Raw genomic sequence first — 22042 nt, 5'->3', positions numbered from 1 at the left:
GTGATGACCAGCATGTTAGACAACCACCCAACAGTCATAAGTTGACCTTAAAACTTTGAACTGTAGATAGTTGAATCATTTACTATGTTCGTTTAAACGTACAACTAATCGATCAACTAAATGCTTAATATGACAAAATGAACTGATTGTAACAGATCAGAATTTATTATTCTCATTGTTGAATTGAAATTCGACTAAATAAATTCAATTTCTATATATTTTTTATTGCTGTGCGTTAAGAGAAAAAGCAGTTTTTGAGAAATTTTATAGAAAAAAGTTTGCAGGACGAAAAACTTGCTAAAACAGAGTTATCTCTGTTAAACTGGTAAACAATGGCCAAAACGGAAGTGAGATTGGCTCTCCTGGGCGACTCGGGTAAGTTTAAGTTTTAAGTCTATCAACCCACTAAATTAAACTTCAAGTTGCATGACTGGAATTATTTAATTACTTTACGTATGATCAATTCTGTCCCGCCGCTCAAAGTTTTTTATGCCCCAGCTTTAAAAAATTTATGTTGCTATACGGCACGTTTCTATATATAAATAGTACGTGGGCGGGGGGTGTAAGTTATATACCCACTAAGCTGGGAAACAGAATAGATCAAAATTTAGTAAAGCCAAGAAATTAATTTTCATTACTTTCGATTTTAACTTTTTGGATTAGTGATCCTGTTTGTTGTTTGCAAACAGCCACTTTACTGTGGTCCGAAAAAAAGTAGTCCGGAACTAAATATGTAAACAAGCTGAGATTTTCTGAAAAATAGACCGTAAGGATGGCGTATAAATTTACAAAGGAAACCTGTCCTCTACTTTTGAACAGTAGCCTTTCTTCGATCAAAAACCATAGCTGCATATTTTTCCCGTATCAACATAAATAAAACTAATGAATGATCCATTCAAAAGTTTTCCAAAGAGTAAAAAGGCAAATAATAAAGTTTTGGACAGCTCATTAAAGTTAACGAATTTGGCCTCAAATATCATTTAGCTCTCATATGTCAGCTCGTTATAATTGGACCGTGATATACGAAATTTTAAAAAATTCTTAAATGTTGAAAAAATTGAATTCTGTAGTAAAATTGATTCGAACGCTCTTTTGGCATATCTTCTAGTTGAAACAAAAATTATATGTGGAGTGACAGATTTTCTAAAATAGTACCCGAAGCCGTTCAATTATTGAAATCATTATAAACGTAAGAAAATGATGAAGGAGCTTTAAAGTTACTAGCGAAATCAATTGAAGAGAGCTAAGTGTCCATTTAGGATCAGATTTGGCGAAGCTCAGCTGATTGCTGAGAAAACTCAAACACTAAGTTTCATGTTTCATAAACAACTTTCTCCGGCATCATTTTTGTACCGTGATCGAAGCGCCAGAGAAACTTCAAGGGCCAAAAAACTGAAAGCAGGATTGGCTAATCGGAGCAGGATTTCTAAGCACACCTAATAACAAACTCTAGAGAATAATTTAAACTGCGTTAGGATATATTTCAGCTCGAAATGAAATACAAATCATAATCAACTTAGACCCTATGAGTTGGTGAAGGCACAACAAGGGTGTCACGCTTTGGTCGTCATAGCCGGCCGGCTATTTTTGAAATACATTGGATAGCACTGAAAAAAATGGGCGTCTAGACCGATCCACATAAAATAATCAACACCAACCAAGAAAAGATTTGTGATTATGATGAAAACGCAAATGAAAAAACAACAATGTTACGGAAGAAGTTGAAAATATCGGAGAATGTAAATAAACCATAATAGAAGCAAATTTCCTGATTGATCTAGTTAAAAAAACTCAAACAAACAACCCCTTTTCTGAAAGACAGTGTTATATTTGAATTTAGCGAACAGAGTTAGAGTAGTGTCGCGAATACACTATCTCAAAAGTTATACAGGAATCGCGAAGCGAATCCGTAAATAAGCGTGTTTTACTAGATTTGCTGAATGGAATCGCGGTGCGAATCCAAGCTAGAATTTGACTTGAGTAATTTAAGAGCGTTTACAGAAGCAACTTGAATTCAGATTGATAATCGAGATTATGATTACTTATAATAAAATACTGTGAACAAAATATGAAAAAATTTAGTAGACTAGCGGGAACATATTTATACGTGAATAATAAGAAGTCATCACCTTAGTTATGATATGTATGATATGAATATTAAAATAGAGGGTAGATTGATAATTAGGTACACATAAAGGTTTCGATATATATATATATATATATATATATATATATATATATCGGTATTCATATGAATCACATTTCCCCCATGACAGAAAAATTTTAAATGCATTTACAATTTTAAAATCAACACAAAGAAATACTAAATTGGTTGAGCACAACATAAAGTAGAATGGAAAGGTATTGCAAAATGTTTAAGTTTAATGAACAACAAGATTAAAGTATATGCAAAGCACATGTAGGTGATTATTGTATTGAGAAATTGGAATAGCAATTACCGCGCAATAAATTAGAAAATCCAAATAAGATTGGATTTGCAGAGCGAGTACATTGTAAAATTATAGCATGTATATGAACAAAATGAGAGAAAGAATTTCAATTGCACGTGCATAACGAAGTGGATTCGCGGAGCGAATACATGAACAAATTATAAATTGAAATTAAACAGCAAATGAAATAAATTACGTTAGATATACACATTGAAAAAGGGAAACGCAAGGCAAATGCATAAAGGAAATGTGATGCTGTAGTTTATCAAAGTTTGCAAAGTTTTAACTTCTCAATAGATTTCATTTTCAGCGTCCCACACTGACATTTCACGTTCCTGTTCATATTCATAATATCTGATTCGGGGATCAGGTGGTGAAGTCTGTCCTAATTGCAGATCAGGTCGGGGTGGTGATGGAATTCTTGACTGCTCTGCATCTTGAATAAGTGCAACTACGGAATTTTCGGTTGTAAGACCTTTCTTGTCCTTCTTGGTTTTTCGTTTGTTTGGTTTCGCTGAGTTTGTAGAAGCCAAGGATCTGGTTGGGGAAATATCCACTTCGGTAAAACCGTAGAACTCGGTTCGTTTTCGTTTACGGCCTTCAGTTTGGTCTTCAGAACTAGGGGGTATGGATGATGTCTGTGGAGCTTGTGGGGTAGGTGCAGGTGGAGCCGGTACAATTGGAATTAATGGTTGGTCTGAATTAACTCGTTGCGTTCTTGTTCGATTCATTTGGATTAGTGTTGCAACGACGTTTAAGTTGTGGCTTGACTGGTTTACGCACTGTCAAAGCACGTGAAACATTTGAATTCACTGATGAGACCACAGATGTAGTATCACGTTGTCGGTGTCGGATCTTTATTTCGCCCCTTTTTTGTTTCCTCGGGTCGTTACTGTGCTTAGCAATCTTGGTTTCTGTTGTTTGTTCATATGGCGCGGGGCGTCGTTGCGCATATGTCCAGAGGTTCGTAGATCTTTCGGCTCTCGTTCCAAATTTTGCAAGGTCACTGTCACGAACTTTTACTGGGGGTCGTCCTGGCTCGTTAATTATGGTTGTTGTTGGCGATGACTTCGTCACAAATGATCCTGGTTTAAGGACCTCATAGAGACCTGCTAGTTGTCAATTTGCTCGCTTCTTGTTTGGGAGTTTTCGGGCCAATTTAACGTTGAGTGACTGTTCCGTTCGAGGTATAGGGTCTGTGAGTTGCGGGTGGGTAATGAATCGGGATTCCTTGTTATCAGAATTGCAATAACGCTGGCCTGCGTCTAATGATGACTGGCACATGTTTTTTCCGACCTCCGTGTCACTTCTCTTAAGACTGAGCCATCCAGCTTCATCCAGGAAATCATCAGCAGGAACTGTATCAGCATCTAAATAGTGATTAATAATTTTTTCATAAGTTAAATTTAAACTTGATGGAACTGTGCTAATATTCCTTAAAGGAGTATTTGCAGGACGGCCGAAATGAGCTTCAAACGGTGTTATCTTTGTCGTTTTCTGTTTTGTTAACCGTAAATCAGAAACTATTTGTTTAATCGCTTTGGACGTTGAGAATGTATCTTTATTTTCAGCTTTCATACAAGATAAACGTCCTTTTATTGTTTGGATCATTCGCTCCACCAATCCAATAGCTCTATGATCACCAACCGGAGCGTCGAGAATGTTAATAATATTTTCATTACAGTAGTTCGTAACTTGTTTACCTACAAGACAAGTTGCTTGGTCTAAACGTATCGTTCGCGGGATTCCATGAGTATATGCGTAGTCACGGAGAAATTTTACTACATTTACCCCATTAGCATTGTCAAATATTCTAACTGTCGGATACTTGGAATAACGATCAATACATGTTATGAAATAAAAATCTTTATCTTTATCGTTAATTATCGGACCCCCAAAATCAATTTGTATTTCTTCATTAGGTTCTTGACAAGCTTTGTGTGGATGCCATTTAGATTTTGGAATAATAGGTTTGAGATTCTTACCAATATCCGTACACGGAACGCAATCTGAAGTTTTGGCCAAGATTTCCCTGTGCATGTATGGCCACCATGCGTATTGAGAAATGGAGATCATTCCCCAGCTACCGGGATGTGTCATGTGATTGGATTCTAGCACAGCTTCTTTGATTGAGTTTGGTATAGAAACACGTTGGTCGACACAGAGGCAGCCGGATTTTACATGAAGATCCGTCCAGAAGGAATGTATGTACGGGCTGACCTCTTTACATCGGGCCTCGTCGTCCTGGATGACGCAGTCCCGAATTTCCTTCAGCACCGCGTCCTTGCCGGTGAGAACTGCGAGGAATGGCTTTGTAAACAGTTGGTTGAGATTATTCTCAAAGATCTCCTCCCGGGATAGCTCAATGTCATGATCTTCGGGTGATGATGAGGCTTGGGTGTTGCTGGGTCTGGCGCTTGTAGTTGTTATTGGTGTAGATTGGGTGCGGAATGTCACTCTTGGGGTTTGTGGCGAAGCGAGGGGATTATTTTGCGATGCTTCGTTTGCTGACTTTGTGATATGTTGTACTTTTTGCTTGAAATTTGCGGTTGCATTACAATGAAAATTTTGCGACTGAATTTGCGATGCGAGTGCAGTATCAGATTTGAGCAAGTGATTTGCGTGGCAATTAAAGCAAGAAATGAATTTTGAATTGTAATTATTTACTTGTGCTCGAGTAGTGAGTGAATTATTTGAGGCATTTGAATTATGCGTGCTACTTTTAGCAGGTTTGCAAGAGTGGACGCGCGTCTTGTGTACTTGTAATTTTTATTTGCTGTTCGTGTGCCACTTATGGAAAGGAATTTTATTTGAGTGCTTAAATAAAGATGTAATTGCGTCGCGAATGCGGGCAATTGTTGCTACCATGAATTCCTCATCATATTGAGTGATGCTTTTTGCTTTTTGATTCGGTTGACGCGAAATATAATCAACTAAACCCATTCTAGTGCCAGGAATATGCTCTATATTAAAATCAAAGGGTAACAAACGATCGATCCATCGTGTTAATCTGCTATTGTAGGATTTATTGGAACGGTGAGATTTTAAGACTGAAAGAAGTTCTCTGTGGTCTGTCAAGACTGTAAAATTCTTCCCAGATAAATAATATTTAAAATATTCAATGGCCCAAACCACACCAAGCAATTCTAGTTCATTTATACTATAACGTTCTTCATTGCTATTAAGAAAACGAATTGCAAGAGCCACCGTTTTCGACCCTTCACAATCTAGTTGCTCAAGCGCAGCGCCTAAAATTTGGCAAGATGCGTCACATTTGATTCGCGTTTCCATTGTCGGGTTAAATTGACTTTTTTTCTGTAGCGTTAGCAATGGCAGTTTTGATATGCTCGAAATGTGTTTGGTGATTTTCATTCCAAATAAATTTTTCACTTTTCTTTAATAAAGGCCGAAGAGGGTGGCATATTTTGGCAAGATTAGGAATAAATTTACTTAAATGATGAACGCTACCTAGGAATGATCGTAATTGTTTCAATGTTTTAGGAGCTTTGATGTCAGCAATTGCTGCTGTTTTAGACTCTATAGGTTTAACACCACTTTGTGAAAATGTGAAACCAAGCCAATTTTTCTGATGTTTTGCGAAGTGACATTTACTTAAATTAATTCGGAGATTATCAGCCTCGAGTTTCTGCAGGCAGTTGTAAACGTATTTGAGGTGCGATTCCTTATTACCTTTGCTAACCACAATTATATCATCAAGAAAACAGTATGTGTTAGACAAACCAACCAGTGTGTAATCCATCGCCTTTTCAAACTCTGCCGGCATATCCGTAAGACCATAAAATTCCGTTTTAAAACGATACGTACCCGTTGCGTCGCCACAAATGATATTGAAATTACAATGTCGTGCGGTATCCGGATGCAAGTTTAATTGACTATATGCGTATTTTAAGTCAATCGTCGAAAACTAAACATCTGCTCCATGATTAGAGTCATAAATGTGTTGTGAAATCGAATCGATAAGGCTATCTATATTTGGCACTTGATACGTATTTTTGTGTATTGCTTTGTTCAAAGCTTTCGAATCAAGAGCTAACTTTACGGATTTGTCCTTCTTAACTGTGATTACGATAGGAGAAATAAAGTTTTTGTCAGAGCATTCTTGTAGTTTTTCAATATGTCCTTGTTCTGAAAATTTCTTCAACTCGACACATACCTTGTCTAACAGATTTATAGGAACACGACGACCTTTTTGGTGTGATGGGGTATAGTTTCTATAAAATTTTTGAACGAACCATATGTACTCTGGACTTACCAATTCTGGAGATTAGGTCAGGAAAATCAATTGCAATCTGTTTTTTGATTGGACAGTTTTCTTGTTCTACCTGGTTGATTGTTGTTTGATTATTTGATTGTTGAATTGAGAGTCCGAGAGCAGAAACAAATCTCTAACCAACAGTGGGCGATGACCATCCGTCACTACTTGAATTTCTATTGGATTCGCGTACCAATTTTTGCTTTGAATCGAAGTGTGAAGAATGCCGAGCGTATGAATAGGCTCGTTAGAGAAATTTTTCAATTGTTTGGGATTCGCCTCGCGTATCCACTTCGAATTTGAGTCTTGGGAAACAATTGAATTTGCCAATGATTCATTTATTATTGTGCATACGCTACCCGAATCCAGCAAGACATTCGTTGCTGTATTTCCAAGCACTACAGTAAGATTGATCGCTTCCACAGAAGTTGTGAAGTCTGTCCAGAATACTGCAGCTACACAATTATCTTCATCTGATGAGTAGTTTGATTCCAAATCGGGGTCAAAATCAGCCAAAATTTGATTGACGTCCTCAGCTTGGTCATCTTTTTCTACATTTTTGACCCGTGGCTTAGGTTTTGGGTACGAATTGGGGTCTTTAGGTTTTCGACAAAACCTTTGCGAAGTGATTCTCAATGCCACAGTTATTACATTTCTTTCCTCGGGCAGGACATCTATTGCGGTGTTCAGGAGTCCAATTCATTCCACAGAAATGACAAGTTGTGGGCTTTTTCCGTGCGGTGATGTTCATAGTGGAAAAGGGAGTAGCATTCGCGATGCGCATCCGTTGTACTTGATTAACGGTTGAGTTGAACTCAGTTTTGTTTGCGTTCATTTTGAGTTGATTGAGGGTACCCATTTCAATTTTGATTGCTATTGCTAATGCTTTGTCGGGTTCGACCGCTTCTTTTAGAAGTTCTTTTTGAATATCTTCATTTTGCATGTTTGCGATGAAAACGTCTCTGATTATAGTATCCCCCTTTTTCTCCTAGATCACAATTCGCCGAAAGTTCTTTGAGATGACCATAGAATTTCTCAATCGGTTCTCCCTTTTGCTGTTTCCGTGTAAGAAAGAAATATCGGTCAAAAGTTATGTTGAATGAAAGTTATATTCAAAACATCCCAAAATTTTTTTGTTGAAATTTCATCTAGATTGACAGTCGAGTTTTTCGAATTAAATACTCGTCGCCCTTCCGTTCCCAGACTCAAGTACACCAATGAAGATGCTTTTCGATCACAGAGTTTCCACGGTTTATCTCCGCATAATATGCCTACCGCTTCAATGCGTTGACAATGATTCTTCCACGCTATTTTGCCTCTTCGTTACGGGTGCGTCGATCTCGTTCTGATTGTGCTGTCGGGTTTTCGACTGCGTCTTCATAAGCCGGTTCAGGAGGCAGAATAACATTCTCTGGAGGATCGGCTAATAGAACATCCACTTCAATTCCTTCGCGAGCAAGAATTGCAAGTTTTAGTTGCGTCCTCCAATATTCCCATCGAAGTGGGGGCTCTAGGGTTGCCTTTTCCCAGATGGGTTGAATTCCGAGTGGAGATTTGCCGCTGTCCTTTATTGTTGACTGCGCCATGTTATATTTGAATTTAGCTAACAGAGTTAGAGAAGTGTCGCGAATACACTATCTCAAAAGTTATACAGGAATCGCGAAGCGAATCCGTAAATAAGCGTGTTTTACTAGATTTGCTGAATGGAATCGCGGTGCGAATCCAAGCTAGAATTTGACTTGAGTAATTTTAGAGCGTTTACAGAAGCAACTTGAATTCAGATTGATAATCGAGATTATGATTACTTATAATAAAATACTGTGAACAAAATATGAAATAATTTAGGAGACTAGCGGGAACATATTTATACGTGAATAATAAGAAGTCATAACCTTAGTTATGATATTCATGATATGAATATTAAAATAGAGGGTAGATTGATAATTAGGTACACATAAAGGTTTCGATATATATAGGTATTCATATGAATCACATTTCCCCCATGACAAAAAAATTTTAAATGCATTTACAATTTTAAAATCAACACAAAGAAATACTAAATTGGTTGAACACAACATAAAGTAGAATGGAAAGGTATTGCAAAATGTTTAAGTTTAATGAACAACAAGATTAAAGTATATGCAAAGCATATGTAGGTGATTATTGTATTGAGAAATTGGAATAGCAATTACCGCGCAATAAATTAGAAAATCCAAATAAGATTGGATTTGCAGAGCGAGTACATTGTAAAATTATAGCATGTATATGAACAAAATGAGAGAAAGAATTTCAATTGCACGTGCATAACGAAGTGGATTCGCGGAGCGAATACATGAACAAATTATAAATTGAAATTAAACAGCAAATGAAATAAATTACGTTAGATATACACATTGAAAAAGGGAAACGCAAGGCAAATGCATAAAGGAAATGTGATGCTGTAGTTTATCAAAGTTTGCAAAGTTTTAACTTCTCAATAGATTTCATTTTCAGCGTCCCACACTGACATTTCACGTTCCTGTTCATATTCATAATATCTGATTCGGGGATCAGGTGGTGAAGTCTGTCCTAATTGCAGATCAGGCCGGGGTGGTGATGGAATTCTTGACTGCTCTGCATCTTGAATAAGTTCAACTACGGAATTTTCGGTTGTAAGACCTTTCTTGTCCTTCTTGGTTTTTCGTTTGTTTGGTTTCGCTGAGCTTGTAGAAGCCAAGGAACTGGTTGGGGAAATATCCGCTTCGGTAAAACCGTAGAACTCGGTTCGTTTTCGTTTACGGCCTTCAGTTTGGTCTTCAGAACTAGGGGGTATGGATGATTTCTGTGGAGCTTGTGGGGTAGGTGCGAATCCAAGCTAGAATTTGACTTGAGTAATTTAAGAGCGTTTAAAGAAGCAACTTGAATTCAGATTGATAATCGAGATTATGATTACTTATAATAAAATACTGTGAACAAAATATGAAATAATTTGGTAGGCTAGCGGGAACATATCTATACGTGAATAAAAAGAAGTCATAACATTAGTTATGATATGTATGATATGAATATTAAAATAGAGGGTAGATTGATAATTAGGTACACATAAAGGTTTCGGTATATATATACATATATATATATATATATAAGTTTGAAACACATCGCTCGGTTGGTATCTTGGTCTAAACAGTCTGTAGCTTCGCAAATACATTTTCGTCTTAAAGATTACGGTGAACAAGGGTGAAAACCAAAAAAAAATAAAGAACGTAGACATAAACTGATTAAAAATGAAAATCATGGCTTTTCCATATCTTATCGTTAATAGCGTTAACACCGATCATCACATTCATCTTTGTTTTGTAATTGCATGCTTGTTTCTCACACTGAAAGTATCTTGTATTCCGGAATGTTTTCTTGGATGCTTTAGAAAGTCAGCATTTGAAAAGTTCTGTGTTAACTTATCGATACAAGTTATCAATTTAGTTCAATTGCTCTTTTGTTGTGAACTTGCTCTAAATTTTTCCGACCCCTCTTGAGGTATTGAGGGGGGAGGAACTATATACTCAAATGGGTTTTTTTTGTTCAGTCGTTTTTGGCCGATCGATATATTCATCGCAGAGAGTTGAGACTGTTATCATTAGAAAGCTTGTCCAGCGTAGAATATGGAACTGAAAAGATTTTTTTTATTTTTCTTTTTGACAGGGAGATATCGAGGATTAAATTTTCGAGAAAATAGAGTGAATTCCGTTGATTTCATTCACTTTTTATCGGAATTTTTTTACTAAAATTTCGCCAATTTTGATAAAAATTAATGAAATTTTTCAAGAAAATGTTGTTGAATTTACGTTTAAAGACAAAATAAATTGTCGGCTATTTTCATTGAATTATTTTGTCACAAATTCCGTCTAAATATTTCACAAAATTCAGACTTTTTCATCAAAAACAGCACGAAATAAGTTTCTTTAGTCCACTCTGATTCAATTTGAAGGAAGTGCACACCCAAACACCACTAACACAATCTTTGTAGACTAAAAAGGGGGCTAATTCGAATTCAAATTCCGTTGAGAGTGCTCTGTAAATAAAAATTTGCCGTTTTTTGCTAGCTTTATTCGATGATTATCAAAAACGCAGCATTTATTTTTGATTTTTTAACTAACAAAACATCTATATCAATGTTATTCCAAAAATTAAATATTCTTAGTGGACAATCAACATTAGCAGGACTAGTTCTGTACCTATCTTGGACCGTTACAATCCTAAAGTAATTCGGATTGTCGTCAGTCGGTTTTTAAAAAAAAATTCGATTTTTTGATATTAAATAATTAACAGAACATTTCAAATCAAAACTCACTCGTGATAGGTCCTATTGGCTTGCTCATTAGCTCGAAATTATTTTATCTAGTTGATTGCTTGAAAGCTTATGGTCTTTTTGACTTTTAAAATATTTAATTTTTAAATAAAAAATGGCGTTTTGAATTTTGCCTCCATTTTTCTCTTATTTTGGTCAACTTGTAGCTTAGTGTCAGCAATCAAAGAGTGCTCCATTCTTTCGGCTGAATTTAGTCTGTATTGCGGTTTTACGGCTTAAATTATGGTGTTTTGGCTTGGATACTACTAGATTTCACAAGTTTTTTTTTAATTTTTAGTTATTTGCCCATTTTTCATGTTTTCTAGTTTTGTAAAATTATCACGTTATTGTCAGTTCATATATCACATTTTTGGCGTTCAAAATAACGTACAACACAATTGATAATAAATAAATCCTTAAAGATATAGATTGTTGTTCTTTGCGCTTCGACAGTACTTTCTCGAAGAATTTAATTGAATTTTTTAAATTTTGTCTTTAACCTTCGTTTTTACTTTGTCTTTTTAGTCGTATTTAATTTCTTGTACAATGACACGGTTTGATTGGTTTTTCCTGGACGAATTGATGAGCCGATGTTATGATATTAGAAGATAGATAATGTGCTTTCTTGACTTTGAAAACAATTGTTTTCCAAAATGAAAAAAAAAACATTTCTTCCATCTGTTCCTCATTTGGTAAACATTTATGCCAAAATTGTGGATGAGTGGGGTCGGAACCTTATGCGCGATCGCACATTGCCGAGCCGCCTTGTTTTTGTTCATGTTTCAAACGGGATAGTTCACTTTACCTTTGTGCTATAAGCGTTTATATAAAAAGACTTGTTTGCTCACGTATACAATTCTTCGTTTTGTTGTTCTTATGGCTTTGAACTTGAGTTTAGTTGTTCAATCTGTTTTCATGATTAAAATGTTTGAAGATCGAGATTTTCATTAAACCTTAGGTTGAATGCTCGCTCAACGTTGCCAATTTCGTAAATCGATAATTAAAATTTGCTCTCTGAATTATTTTTAGCACTTATTTTGTTCGCTTTTATCTCGAATTGAAGCATACAAATAGCCGGTACAAAATTACGAAGTTATTGAAAAAATTCAAAAATGTCAGAAATAGGCCGCTTTTTCAGATATATTTGAGTGGTTTCTTCTGACTGAGCCATTTTGTACCTGCTGTTTGCATGCTTGAATTTGCGTTGCAAATATACTAGATAACTGCTGGAGTTAACTCGCGGAGCAACTTGTTGTTCCGACCCCTCTTGAGGGGCGAGGAACTATATACTCAAATGGGTTTTTTTGTTCAGTCAATTTTGGCCGATCGATATATTCATTGTAGAGAGTTGAGGCTGGTATTATTAGAAAGCTTGTCCAGCGTAGAATATGGAATTAAAAAGATTTTTTTATTATCGTTTTTGACAGTGAGATATCGAGGTTTAAACCTTCGAGAAAATAGAGTGAATTCCGTTGATTTCATTCATCTTTTTCGGAATTTTTGACTAAAATTTCGCAGATTTCCATAAAATGTAATAAAATTTTTCAAGAAAATATTGTTGATTTTACGTTTAAAGACAAAATATATTGTCGGCTATTTTCATTGATTTTTTTGTCACAAATTCCGGCTAAATATTTCACATTTCAAAAGAAGTGCACAACCAAACACCACTAACACAATCTTTGTAGACTGAAAATGGGGCTAATTCTACTTCAAATTCCGCTGAGAGCGCTCTGTAAAGAAAAAACTTTGCCGTTTTTTGCTAACTTTATTCGATGATTATCAAAAAAGCAGCATTTATTTTTGATTCTTTAATTGACAAAATATCTATATCAATGACATTCCAAAAGTTAAATATTCCTAATGGACAATTAGCATCAGCAGGACTAGTTCTGTACCAATCTTGGACCGTTACAATCCAAAAATAATTCGGATTGTTGTCAGTCTGTTTTTTATTAAAAAAATTTCGATCTTTTTTATATTAATCAAGTAACAGAACATTTCGAATCAAAGCTCACTAGTGATAGGTCCTATTGGTTTCCTTATTAGCTTGAATTTATCTCCTAATTAATTCATCTAATTGATTGCTTGAAAGCTTATGGTCGATTTGACTATTAAAGTATTTGATTTTTAATTAAAAAATGGCTTATTGAACTTTGCCTCCTTTTTTCTCTTAATTTGGTCAACTTGTAGCTTAGTGTCAGCAATCAAAGAATGCTCCTTCTTTCTGCTGAATTCAAATTTAGTCTTTATTGCGTTTTTACACCTCAAGTTGTGGTGTTCTGGCTTTGATACTACTAGATTTCACAAATTTTTTTTTTAATTTTTAGGTATTTGACCATATTTCATGTTTTCTAGTTTTGTCAAATTATCAGGTTATTGTCAGTTCATATACAACAATTTTCGCGTTGAAGATAACGCACAATTGACACTATTTAAATCCTTAAAGATATAGATTGTGGTTCTTTACCAGTTAGACAGTAATTTCTCAAAGAAGAATTTAATTGAAATTTTTTTAATTTTGTCTTTAACTGTCGTTTTTACTTTGTCTTTTTAGTCGTATTTAATTTCCTGTACAATGACCCGGTTTGATTGGCTTTTCCTGGAAGAGTTGATGAGCCGATGTTATGATATTAGAAGATAGATAATGTGCTTTCATGACTTTGAAAACAATTGTTTTCCAAAATGAAAAAAAAAAACATTTCAATTTCGCAATTTTGTTTCTTTTATTGTCTGTTTGTTACCTGATCTCGTTAATTAAAGGCCAACGATGACATTATTTTGTCAAGGGAAGGTGTTAAAAGGGATTGGTGTCACAAAATATAATGTTTTTTTAACGAATTCGTTATGACTTTACTGGCTTCCACAAGGGTTTTTTACAAAAAAAAAGTAAATGAAGTTTTGATTTCTGTCATACTTGACGTTCTTTTTGAAGACGTAAGACATATTGTGGATAAGTGCAGGTCTTAGGGGCTTCCTTTGGAAGAATAGACGAATCTATTTAAATTTTTCATTTTGTAATTAATGGCTTTTATGTCTTTGGAAATAAATTTTTCTCGAAATAAACAAGTATTACATAATTTTGCATCTGTTTTGTCTAATTGTTGCATATTTTCAAAATGAGCGGCCACATAATACATTATTGGTGTTCGCGAAGTTGCAATCGAACATTTTTTGGGGGCCAAAGTATGGCTTTACGGCTTCCAAAGCATTTTCCGTCAAGTTTTAATTGGTTTTTAGTTTGTTGTCTATTTGCTGTTCTTTTGTAGCTGCATAAAAAATTGAATACCAAGAGTTCTTAATTCCCTTCTATAGAGGCATTGGTAATTGTAAACCTATCGGATGTTTTAGTTGATTGCTATTGGTTTTCATTACTTTGAAATTAATTGTTTTTTTTTTTTAAAAACTTTCACCGAATTTTCTCACTTTAAAAATTCTGTTCTTTTTTGTCTAATTGTTACAAAGCTTTATTATGAACTGGTGAATAACCATGTTTTGGTGATTTACAAGTCATTTTGTTTATTTTCAGTTTTATCTGACGCTATTTTGGCTTTGTTATTATGTTTTGTTTTTTAAAACGGACATAAATTTTTTGATGTAATTAATGTTTGTTATTGTTGTTCGATTTTGCCGTTCGTCTTCGCTCGCTTTCTTATTATCGGCATATCTCATCAATCTAATGCACCATTTTTCACTCCACTGAGTTATTTGCTTTGGAGGCTATCTTTTCGTTCGTGCACCAGTTTTTTTTATAAAAATACTTGATTTTTTTTTGTGTTTTTCCATCTAATCCTCATTTGGTAGACAATTATGCCACAATTGTGGATGAGCGGGGTCGGAACCTTATGTGCGATCGCACATTACCGAGCCGCCTTGTTTTTGTTCATGTGTCAAACAGGTTAGTTCACTTTACCTTTGTGCCTTAGGCGTTTATATAAAAAGACTTGTTTGCTCATGTATACAATTCTTCGTTTTGTTGTTCTTATGGCTTTGAACTTGAGTTTAGTTGTTCAAAGTGTGTCTTTTATTGAGTTTCATATATATACTGTTGTTTGTTACATACTCGGATGTTTTCACTTTATCCGATTACTTACAGGTTTTTCATTTCCGTTTTCATCCTAATCACAAATCTAATTTGTTTTGTTAGGTCTTTATGTGGGTCGTTCTTCACTCCCATTGTTTAGTGCTGTCCAATTTCTTTCGGAAATAACCGGCTGGCTATCAGGGTCAAAGCACGACGCCCACAAAGCGCGAACGCCAACTCGCCGGTTCGAATTTCTTTATGCATTAGGTGTGCATAGAACCCTTGCTCTTATAAGCCAATAAATTGCGTATTTCGATTCTTTCCAAGATTAACCCGTCCTTAATTTTTGGCCCCTGAAAATTCGCTTGAATTTCGATCACGTAACACAAATACGAGGGCAAAAATTGATATGAAAAATCTGCCGGCTATGTTAATCTGCCGGCTATGTTTGAAAATTAATTGAATTTTTTGTGTTTTTCCATCTAATCCTCATTTGGTAGACAATTATGCCAAAATTGTGGATGAGCGGGGTCGGAACCTTATGTGCGATCGCACATTACCGAGCCGCCTTGTTTTTGTTCATGTGTCAAACAGGTTAGTTCACTTTACCTTTGTGCCATAGGCGTTTATATAAAAAGACTTGTTTGCTCATGTATACAATTCTTCGTTTTGTTGTTCTTATGGCTTTGAACTTGAGTTTAGTTGTTCAAAGTGTGTCTTTTATTGAGTTTCATATATATACTGTTGTTTGTTACATACTCGGATGTTTTCACTTTATCCGATTACTTACAGGTTTTTCATTTCCGTTTTCATCCTAATCACAAATCTAATTTGTTTTGTTAGGTCTTTATGTGGGTCGTTCTTCACTCCCATTGTTTAGTGCTGTCCAATTTCTTTCGGAAATAACCAGCTGGCTATCAGGGTCAAAGCACAACGCCCACAAAGCGCGAACGCCAACTCGCCGGTTCGAATTTCTTTATGCATTAGGTGTGCATAGAACCCTTGCTCTTATAAGCCAATAAATTGCGTATTTCGATTCTTTCCAAGATTAACCCGTCCTTAATTTTTGGCCCCTGAAAATTCGCTTGAATTTCGATCACGTAACACAAATACGAGGGCAAAAATTGATATGAAAAATCTGCCGGCTATGTTAATCTGCCGGCTATGTTTGAAAATTAATTGAATTTTTTGTGTTTTTCCATCTAATCCTCATTTGGTAGACAATTATGCCAAAATTGTGGATGAGCGGGGTCGGAACCTTATGTGCGATCGCACATTACCGAGCCGCCTTGTTTTTGTTCATGTGTCAAACAGGTTAGTTCACTTTACCTTTGTGCCATAGGCGTTTATATAAAAAGACTTGTTTGCTCATGTATACAATTCTTCGTTTTGTTGTTCTTATGGCTTTGAACTTGAGTTTAGTTGTTCAAAGTGTGTCTTTTATTGAGTTTCATATATATACTGTTGTTTGTTACATACTCGGATGTTTTCACTTTATCCGATTACTTACAGGTTTTTCATTTCCGTTTTCATCCTAATCACAAATCTAATTTGTTTTGTTAGGTCTTTATGTGGGTCGTTCTTCACTCCCATTGTTTAGTGCTGTCCAATTTCTTTCGGAAATAACCAGCTGGCTATCAGGGTCAAAGCACAACGCCCACAAAGCGCGAACGCCAACTCGCCGGTTCGAATTTCTTTATGCATTAGGTGTGCATAGAACCCTTGCTCTTATAAGCCAATAAATTGCGTATTTCGATTCTTTCCAAGATTAACCCGTCCTTAATTTTTGGCCCCTGAAAATTCGCTTGAATTTCGATCACGTAACACAAATACGAGGGCAAAAATTGATATGAAAAATCTGCCGGCTATGTTAATCTGCCGGCTATGTTTGAAAATTAATTGAATTTTTTGTGTTTTTCCATCTAATCCTCATTTGGTAGACAATTATGCCAAAATTGTGGATGAGCGGGGTCGGAACCTTATGTGCGATCGCACATTACCGAGCCGCCTTGTTTTTGTTCATGTGTCAAACAGGTTAGTTCACTTTACCTTTGTGCCATAGGCGTTTATATAAAAAGACTTGTTTGCTCATGTATACAATTCTTCGTTTTGTTGTTCTTATGGCTTTGAACTTGAGTTTAGTTGTTCAAAGTGTGTCTTTTATTGAGTTTCATATATACTGTTGTTTGTTACATACTCGGATGTTTTCACTTTATCCGATTACTTACAGGTTTTTCATTTCCGTTTTCATCCTAATCACAAATCTAATTTGTTTTGTTAGGTCTTTATGTGGGTCGTTCTTCACTCCCATTGTTTAGTGCTGTCCAATTTCTTTCGGAAATAACCGGCTGGCTATCAGGGTCAAAGCACGACGCCCACAAAGCGCGAACGCCAACTCGCCGGTTCGAATTTCTTTATGCATTAGGTGTGCATAGAACCCTTGCTCTTATAAGCCAATAAATTGCGTATTTCGATTCTTTCCAAGATTAACCCGTCCTTAATTTTTGGCCCCTGAAAATTCGCTTGAATTTCGATCACGTAACACAAATACGAGGGCAAAGCTTGTTATGAAAAATAAAACTTGATGATGTACCTGTCTAAACAATTAGCTGAGTTTCGCCGCCACAATGATTAACGAATAAACTTTTTTGTTGAGTACTAAATATATTGCAAAAATGTACTTGTTATCCCTTTTTCAGGTGTTGGCAAGACCAGTTTGATCTGGCGCCTGACGAAAAAGAACTTCGACAGTAGCCAGTTTAGTCCAACAGTGGGAGCCTCTTTCTTCATGCACTCGGTGGCAATTGAGGATAAAGTGTATGAGGTGCAGATATGGGACACAGCTGGACAGGAACAGTTCCACAGGTGGGAATCCAGTTGGATCCAGTTATTGTCACGAGCAGGCGGGGGGAGGGGGGGGGGAGATACTCTAAATAGACTTTACAATGCCTGTGAAACATTCTTCTAATGTGAATTTCTGGTCTCAATTAAATTGCTCTCAGCCGCCCTGACGAAAAAGATTATTCCTCTCTATTAGGAAATCATGCCAAATTCTATGATTGTTTGAAAGCGGAGCATGGACAGCATAACTGCCATTTAAATGAACACTGTTAAAATGTATTTGCAATATCATCTAAAGGCAATAAAAAGTACTTAAAAAATAGGCCACTTTTTCCGTAAATTGTCTTGTAAGCGTATCGAGACACCCCTAACTCCCCGGATTAAAGCTTTACAGTAAATCAGCACTGATTCATAGTATTTTTACAATCTGTATGTTTTTACTATGATTATATTCTGACCATGCCACTTTTATCATGGAAATTCTTACTTCAGATAAAAAAGCGCGAACTGTGCGGTGCAAAAATAGCGCTGATTTTTAGGATTGAGCAAATGGTTAGCAGACTTTTCTCTCTGATAAGCATTCGTATCATAGTAATATAGCTCGGCTTCTAAAAATTTGCTCTGATCGTGAACCAAATATGTTGGCAAAAACAAATATGTCCGTTCTCGCGCTGAGATTTTTCTGTGCCCTGTCCGAAAAAATACTTTGGCGGACATGACTAAATACATAGCAACTAATGACACAAACAAAACAATACATTCGGTTTTTCCGGTCATATAACTTTTGCGATCTTTTCCGTTTATCCCCCCCCCCCCCCCCCCCCCCCCCCCCGTATAGTAATTGCAACCCCCAGACACACGTGCCACATTTTTACACAATGATTTACTATGTAATGACACGTGCTCTGTAACTGGGGGCGCATAACCTACTGGGGGGCACAAACGGAAAAAATCCAACTTTTGTTTCAGTTTAGCCTCAACCTATTACAGAAATGCGCAGGCTGTGATAGTAGTGTTTGACATCACAAATTCGACCTCATTCCTCACTGCTCAGAAATGGGTGGGGGAATTGTTTTCCACTCAAAAAAAGTATTCAATCCTACTCATCGGCAACAAAGTTGACCTCCCAAACAGGTAACAAGAGTGTGGCTCAAAGCTTACTTCTATTAAGCCAAAAGTTATATTTTAATAAGGTATTCGAGGCTCATTATAGTTCAATTAACGGCCGAAAAAAGGCACTCAAGCGACCCTTAATTGTTTTTCAACAATTGCTATATTTACAGAACAAAATTTGTTCAGCATAAGTGCAATTCGAAAGCTGCTCATCGAGGGTAGAGTAACTTTTTTTAAAAGTCCGCTCTCACTGAGTTCTTGTGGATAACTTTTTAAGTTTATTTGGCTAGTCTTTGAGCATTTTCGCCTATTTAAAACATCTTTCTTAAATTTTTTGTAAGTTAATTTTGCTAACTCTGAGTGAATTATACTTCTTCTTAAAACAAACCAAAAAGCTGAAATGGAATTGTCATAATCTCAAAACTGTTTTCTTTTAAATAAAATAAAGAAATTTTGGATTTGGCTATTAGAAGCGAATTTGTGCACCTTCGGCCATTTTTGAATCAAAAATGATTATATTTTTTGAATTTCGTACTCTTTCTTGAACGGAAAGTGTATTTAATTTCGTAGCTATAATATGTATCAACACTTATTGCAATGACATATAGCGATATTTAATATCATAAGCATCTCTTAAACTCCATACATTCTATGAGGTGTTGAGTTTGATACATTTCTGAGCATCCGAGTCCTAAGAAGTCAATTTTTGTCTATTTTCAGACTCATTTGTGTCGTATTATATAAAATCCAATTTCACGGTAGTTTTCAATGAACTTAAATGTAAAAGTGAGCGTTAAAATTTAAAGTGTTATATTTTTTGTTCCGTCTGTTTATATCCTACTTGGTCTAAGTTTGCACTAATTTAACAATACTTCAGATATCTTTGCACCATATTAGCACTTTTCTATCTATAAAGCCCTTTAAGTTCCTGTTACATTAAAAAAAAGATAAAAATCATGGGTTCCACTTTTTAGCAGATTAAACTAAGCTTAGGTTTTAAAATTTTGCTTCAATTGTTAAGCCTGTTAATTGTAAGTAGCTAAATTTATTGTCCGTTGTTTAACTGGTTTATTTAAAAAAATGTTTAAATCTTATAAACTAATTTGAATTTCACTAATTTTATCATGTTTCTTCGTTTTTATCCACTGGATAGAAGAAACTGTTCTTCCTAGAAATAATTTCTTGCCAAGAATTACAGCTCAATTCATTCAATCATTTTTTTTGTGTATCAAATTCACGATAAATGAGCAATTTAAATTCATTTATATTTAAATTTACCAAGTTTGAGCCACGATATATATGCTCTCATTTCAGCTTTCAGGTGTGTCAGTTACCAATAACTAAAATTGAACCTAACCAGCATTAGATTCACTGTGAAAAAAATTTTTCTAAGAAGCAGACCGCTTAATCACAGATAATACTGAAAACTTCAGATAGCAGTCTTCTAAGGTTACTCAGTCCTGAAAATTTCTTCAGTTTATAAATTGTGAAGGCATGTTTCTGGCTGAACTTATTAGCTTAAATTTCAATTAACGTATTCGTTTGTGTTATAATATGCCAACTCTACGTCTCTACAATTGTTGTACTAAAAATTAACACAAATGGCGACAATTTAAAAAATTTTCAAATCCAGACAATCGCAAAATATTGATGCCAAACATACATGAAAAATGAGTTCACTTTTTGAAAATTGTGATTTTTAAGTTTATTTTTGTCTTAAGTATCTATACAGGGTCTAATCTAAATCACATGTTTAAGTTGATGACATTAAAATTCACAAGGTTGCGTATAGACAAACAAAACAGATTATCGTCGGGAGAGTTGCTCTCAATTTGCTGGCGAGCGGTTGGTTTGTCAGTAGCAATGTTCGTTTTTGTGAGACTAGCTTGCACTTAATTGAAGAGGAGTGGGGTGAGAGCAGCGCGAAGTGACTAGGTTACGGATGGATCGCTGTGCAGGGGTGGGGTGTAGAGGGGGTCAAACTCCGCCCCTCACGCCATGAATTTTTCTCCAGAACAGATTCGGTGAATCGCATACTTAGTCTAGCAGGCCGAAAGACTCTTTTAGGATAATATAATGCCATCCGGGCGTTACTTGTTTATCCCATTTTTGAGGGCGAAAGGTCAAATTTTATCTCGAATAAAGTTTCAAGGTAAAAGTCACATAGCAGTAAGACAAATTGCGTACAACTGCTACAAATGTTTGAAAGCAATTAACAACGTTACCCCTCGAAAACTGAAAACAAAAAGCTACACCCTTATTAGTTCCGTTACTGTTAGTTTTTCCTACTAATCTGGTAGTTGCTTGCCCTCACTTCTGTCGTCGGATGCTCTCTACACCCCAAAGTAACGCAAAGCTCGCGATTAGGTTACAAGTTTATCCCACCCTTACTATATAAACAGTGCAGACAAAAAAGCCACCTAAACCAGTAGTCTAGTCAATTAAAAGCATTGTCTTAAGTGAAGCAACTGTAATCGCAACAGGTGCAGATTAACAGCCACGCGATTCTTATCGCCCTCTTTGTTCAACACTTCGATTTCGCCTCGGAGTTTGATAACTTGATTTGATGGCGTAGTAATATTCATTAACGTCAATTAACTTGCGATTAGGCAGTTAGCGTATTTTTCAGAACAATTTTCACGAGCACAGCAGTTACATTTGCACAATCAGTTGGTATCAGATACATGGAGGTGTCGGCAAAAACAGCTGAGAATATTGACTCCATATTCAACGAGTTAATCTGGACAGCAAAGCAACTGAACCTCCTTATTAGACAGCCGAGGCCAGACAGCCATGTTCGATTAGAAGAGACAACAGAAATGAACAGAAAGAAACATAAACTCTGCTTATTTTGTTAGTTTAATATTAAGCCTTAGATAGAATGAGTAACGATGACGTAGCTGCTTTCGACCTATTAGAAATTGAAAATAATTGAAAACTACAGATGCAAAAAATGTTCAGTACAGATTTTTGTTTTATTTTAAATTTACCACTTTGAGTCACTTGATTAGCAGCTC

The 22042-nt window shown here is 35.7% G+C and overlaps 1 protein-coding gene across 1 annotated transcript; it reads left to right on the top strand.

Moving 5' to 3' along the window:
* Window positions 1-70: 70 nt before the first annotated feature.
* Window positions 71-22033, top strand: LOC142356106 (uncharacterized). Its single transcript, XM_075408075.1, has 4 exons — window positions 71-375; window positions 17771-17936; window positions 18882-19046; window positions 21655-22033. Exons 1-4 carry the CDS (start codon window positions 333-335, stop codon window positions 21881-21883), a joined length of 603 nt encoding a protein of 200 aa, XP_075264190.1. The 5' UTR covers window positions 71-332; the 3' UTR covers window positions 21884-22033.
* Window positions 22034-22042: the final 9 nt, after the last annotated feature.

This window comes from Convolutriloba macropyga, unplaced genomic scaffold (assembly GCF_964194025.1).
Source record: "Convolutriloba macropyga unplaced genomic scaffold, txConMacr16.3 SCAFFOLD_632, whole genome shotgun sequence".
NCBI classification, from domain to species: Eukaryota; Metazoa; Xenacoelomorpha; order Acoela; family Convolutidae; genus Convolutriloba; species Convolutriloba macropyga.
This window is presented reverse-complemented; position numbering and strand designations above follow the sequence as displayed.

What these genes read in the sequence shown, in the direction of transcription:
- LOC142356106 (XM_075408075.1), top strand. Translation starts at nt 333, where the DNA reads ATGGCCAAAACGGAAGTGAGATTGGCTCTCCTGGGCGACTCGG. An exon ending in GGCTCTCCTGGGCGACTCGG is followed by an intron (nt 376 to 17,770) that starts GTAAGTTTAAGT and finishes TCCCTTTTTCAG; the next exon opens with GTGTTGGCAAGACCAGTTTG. An exon ending in AAAGTTGACCTCCCAAACAG is followed by an intron (nt 19,047 to 21,654) that starts GTAACAAGAGTG and finishes CGTATTTTTCAG; the next exon opens with AACAATTTTCACGAGCACAG.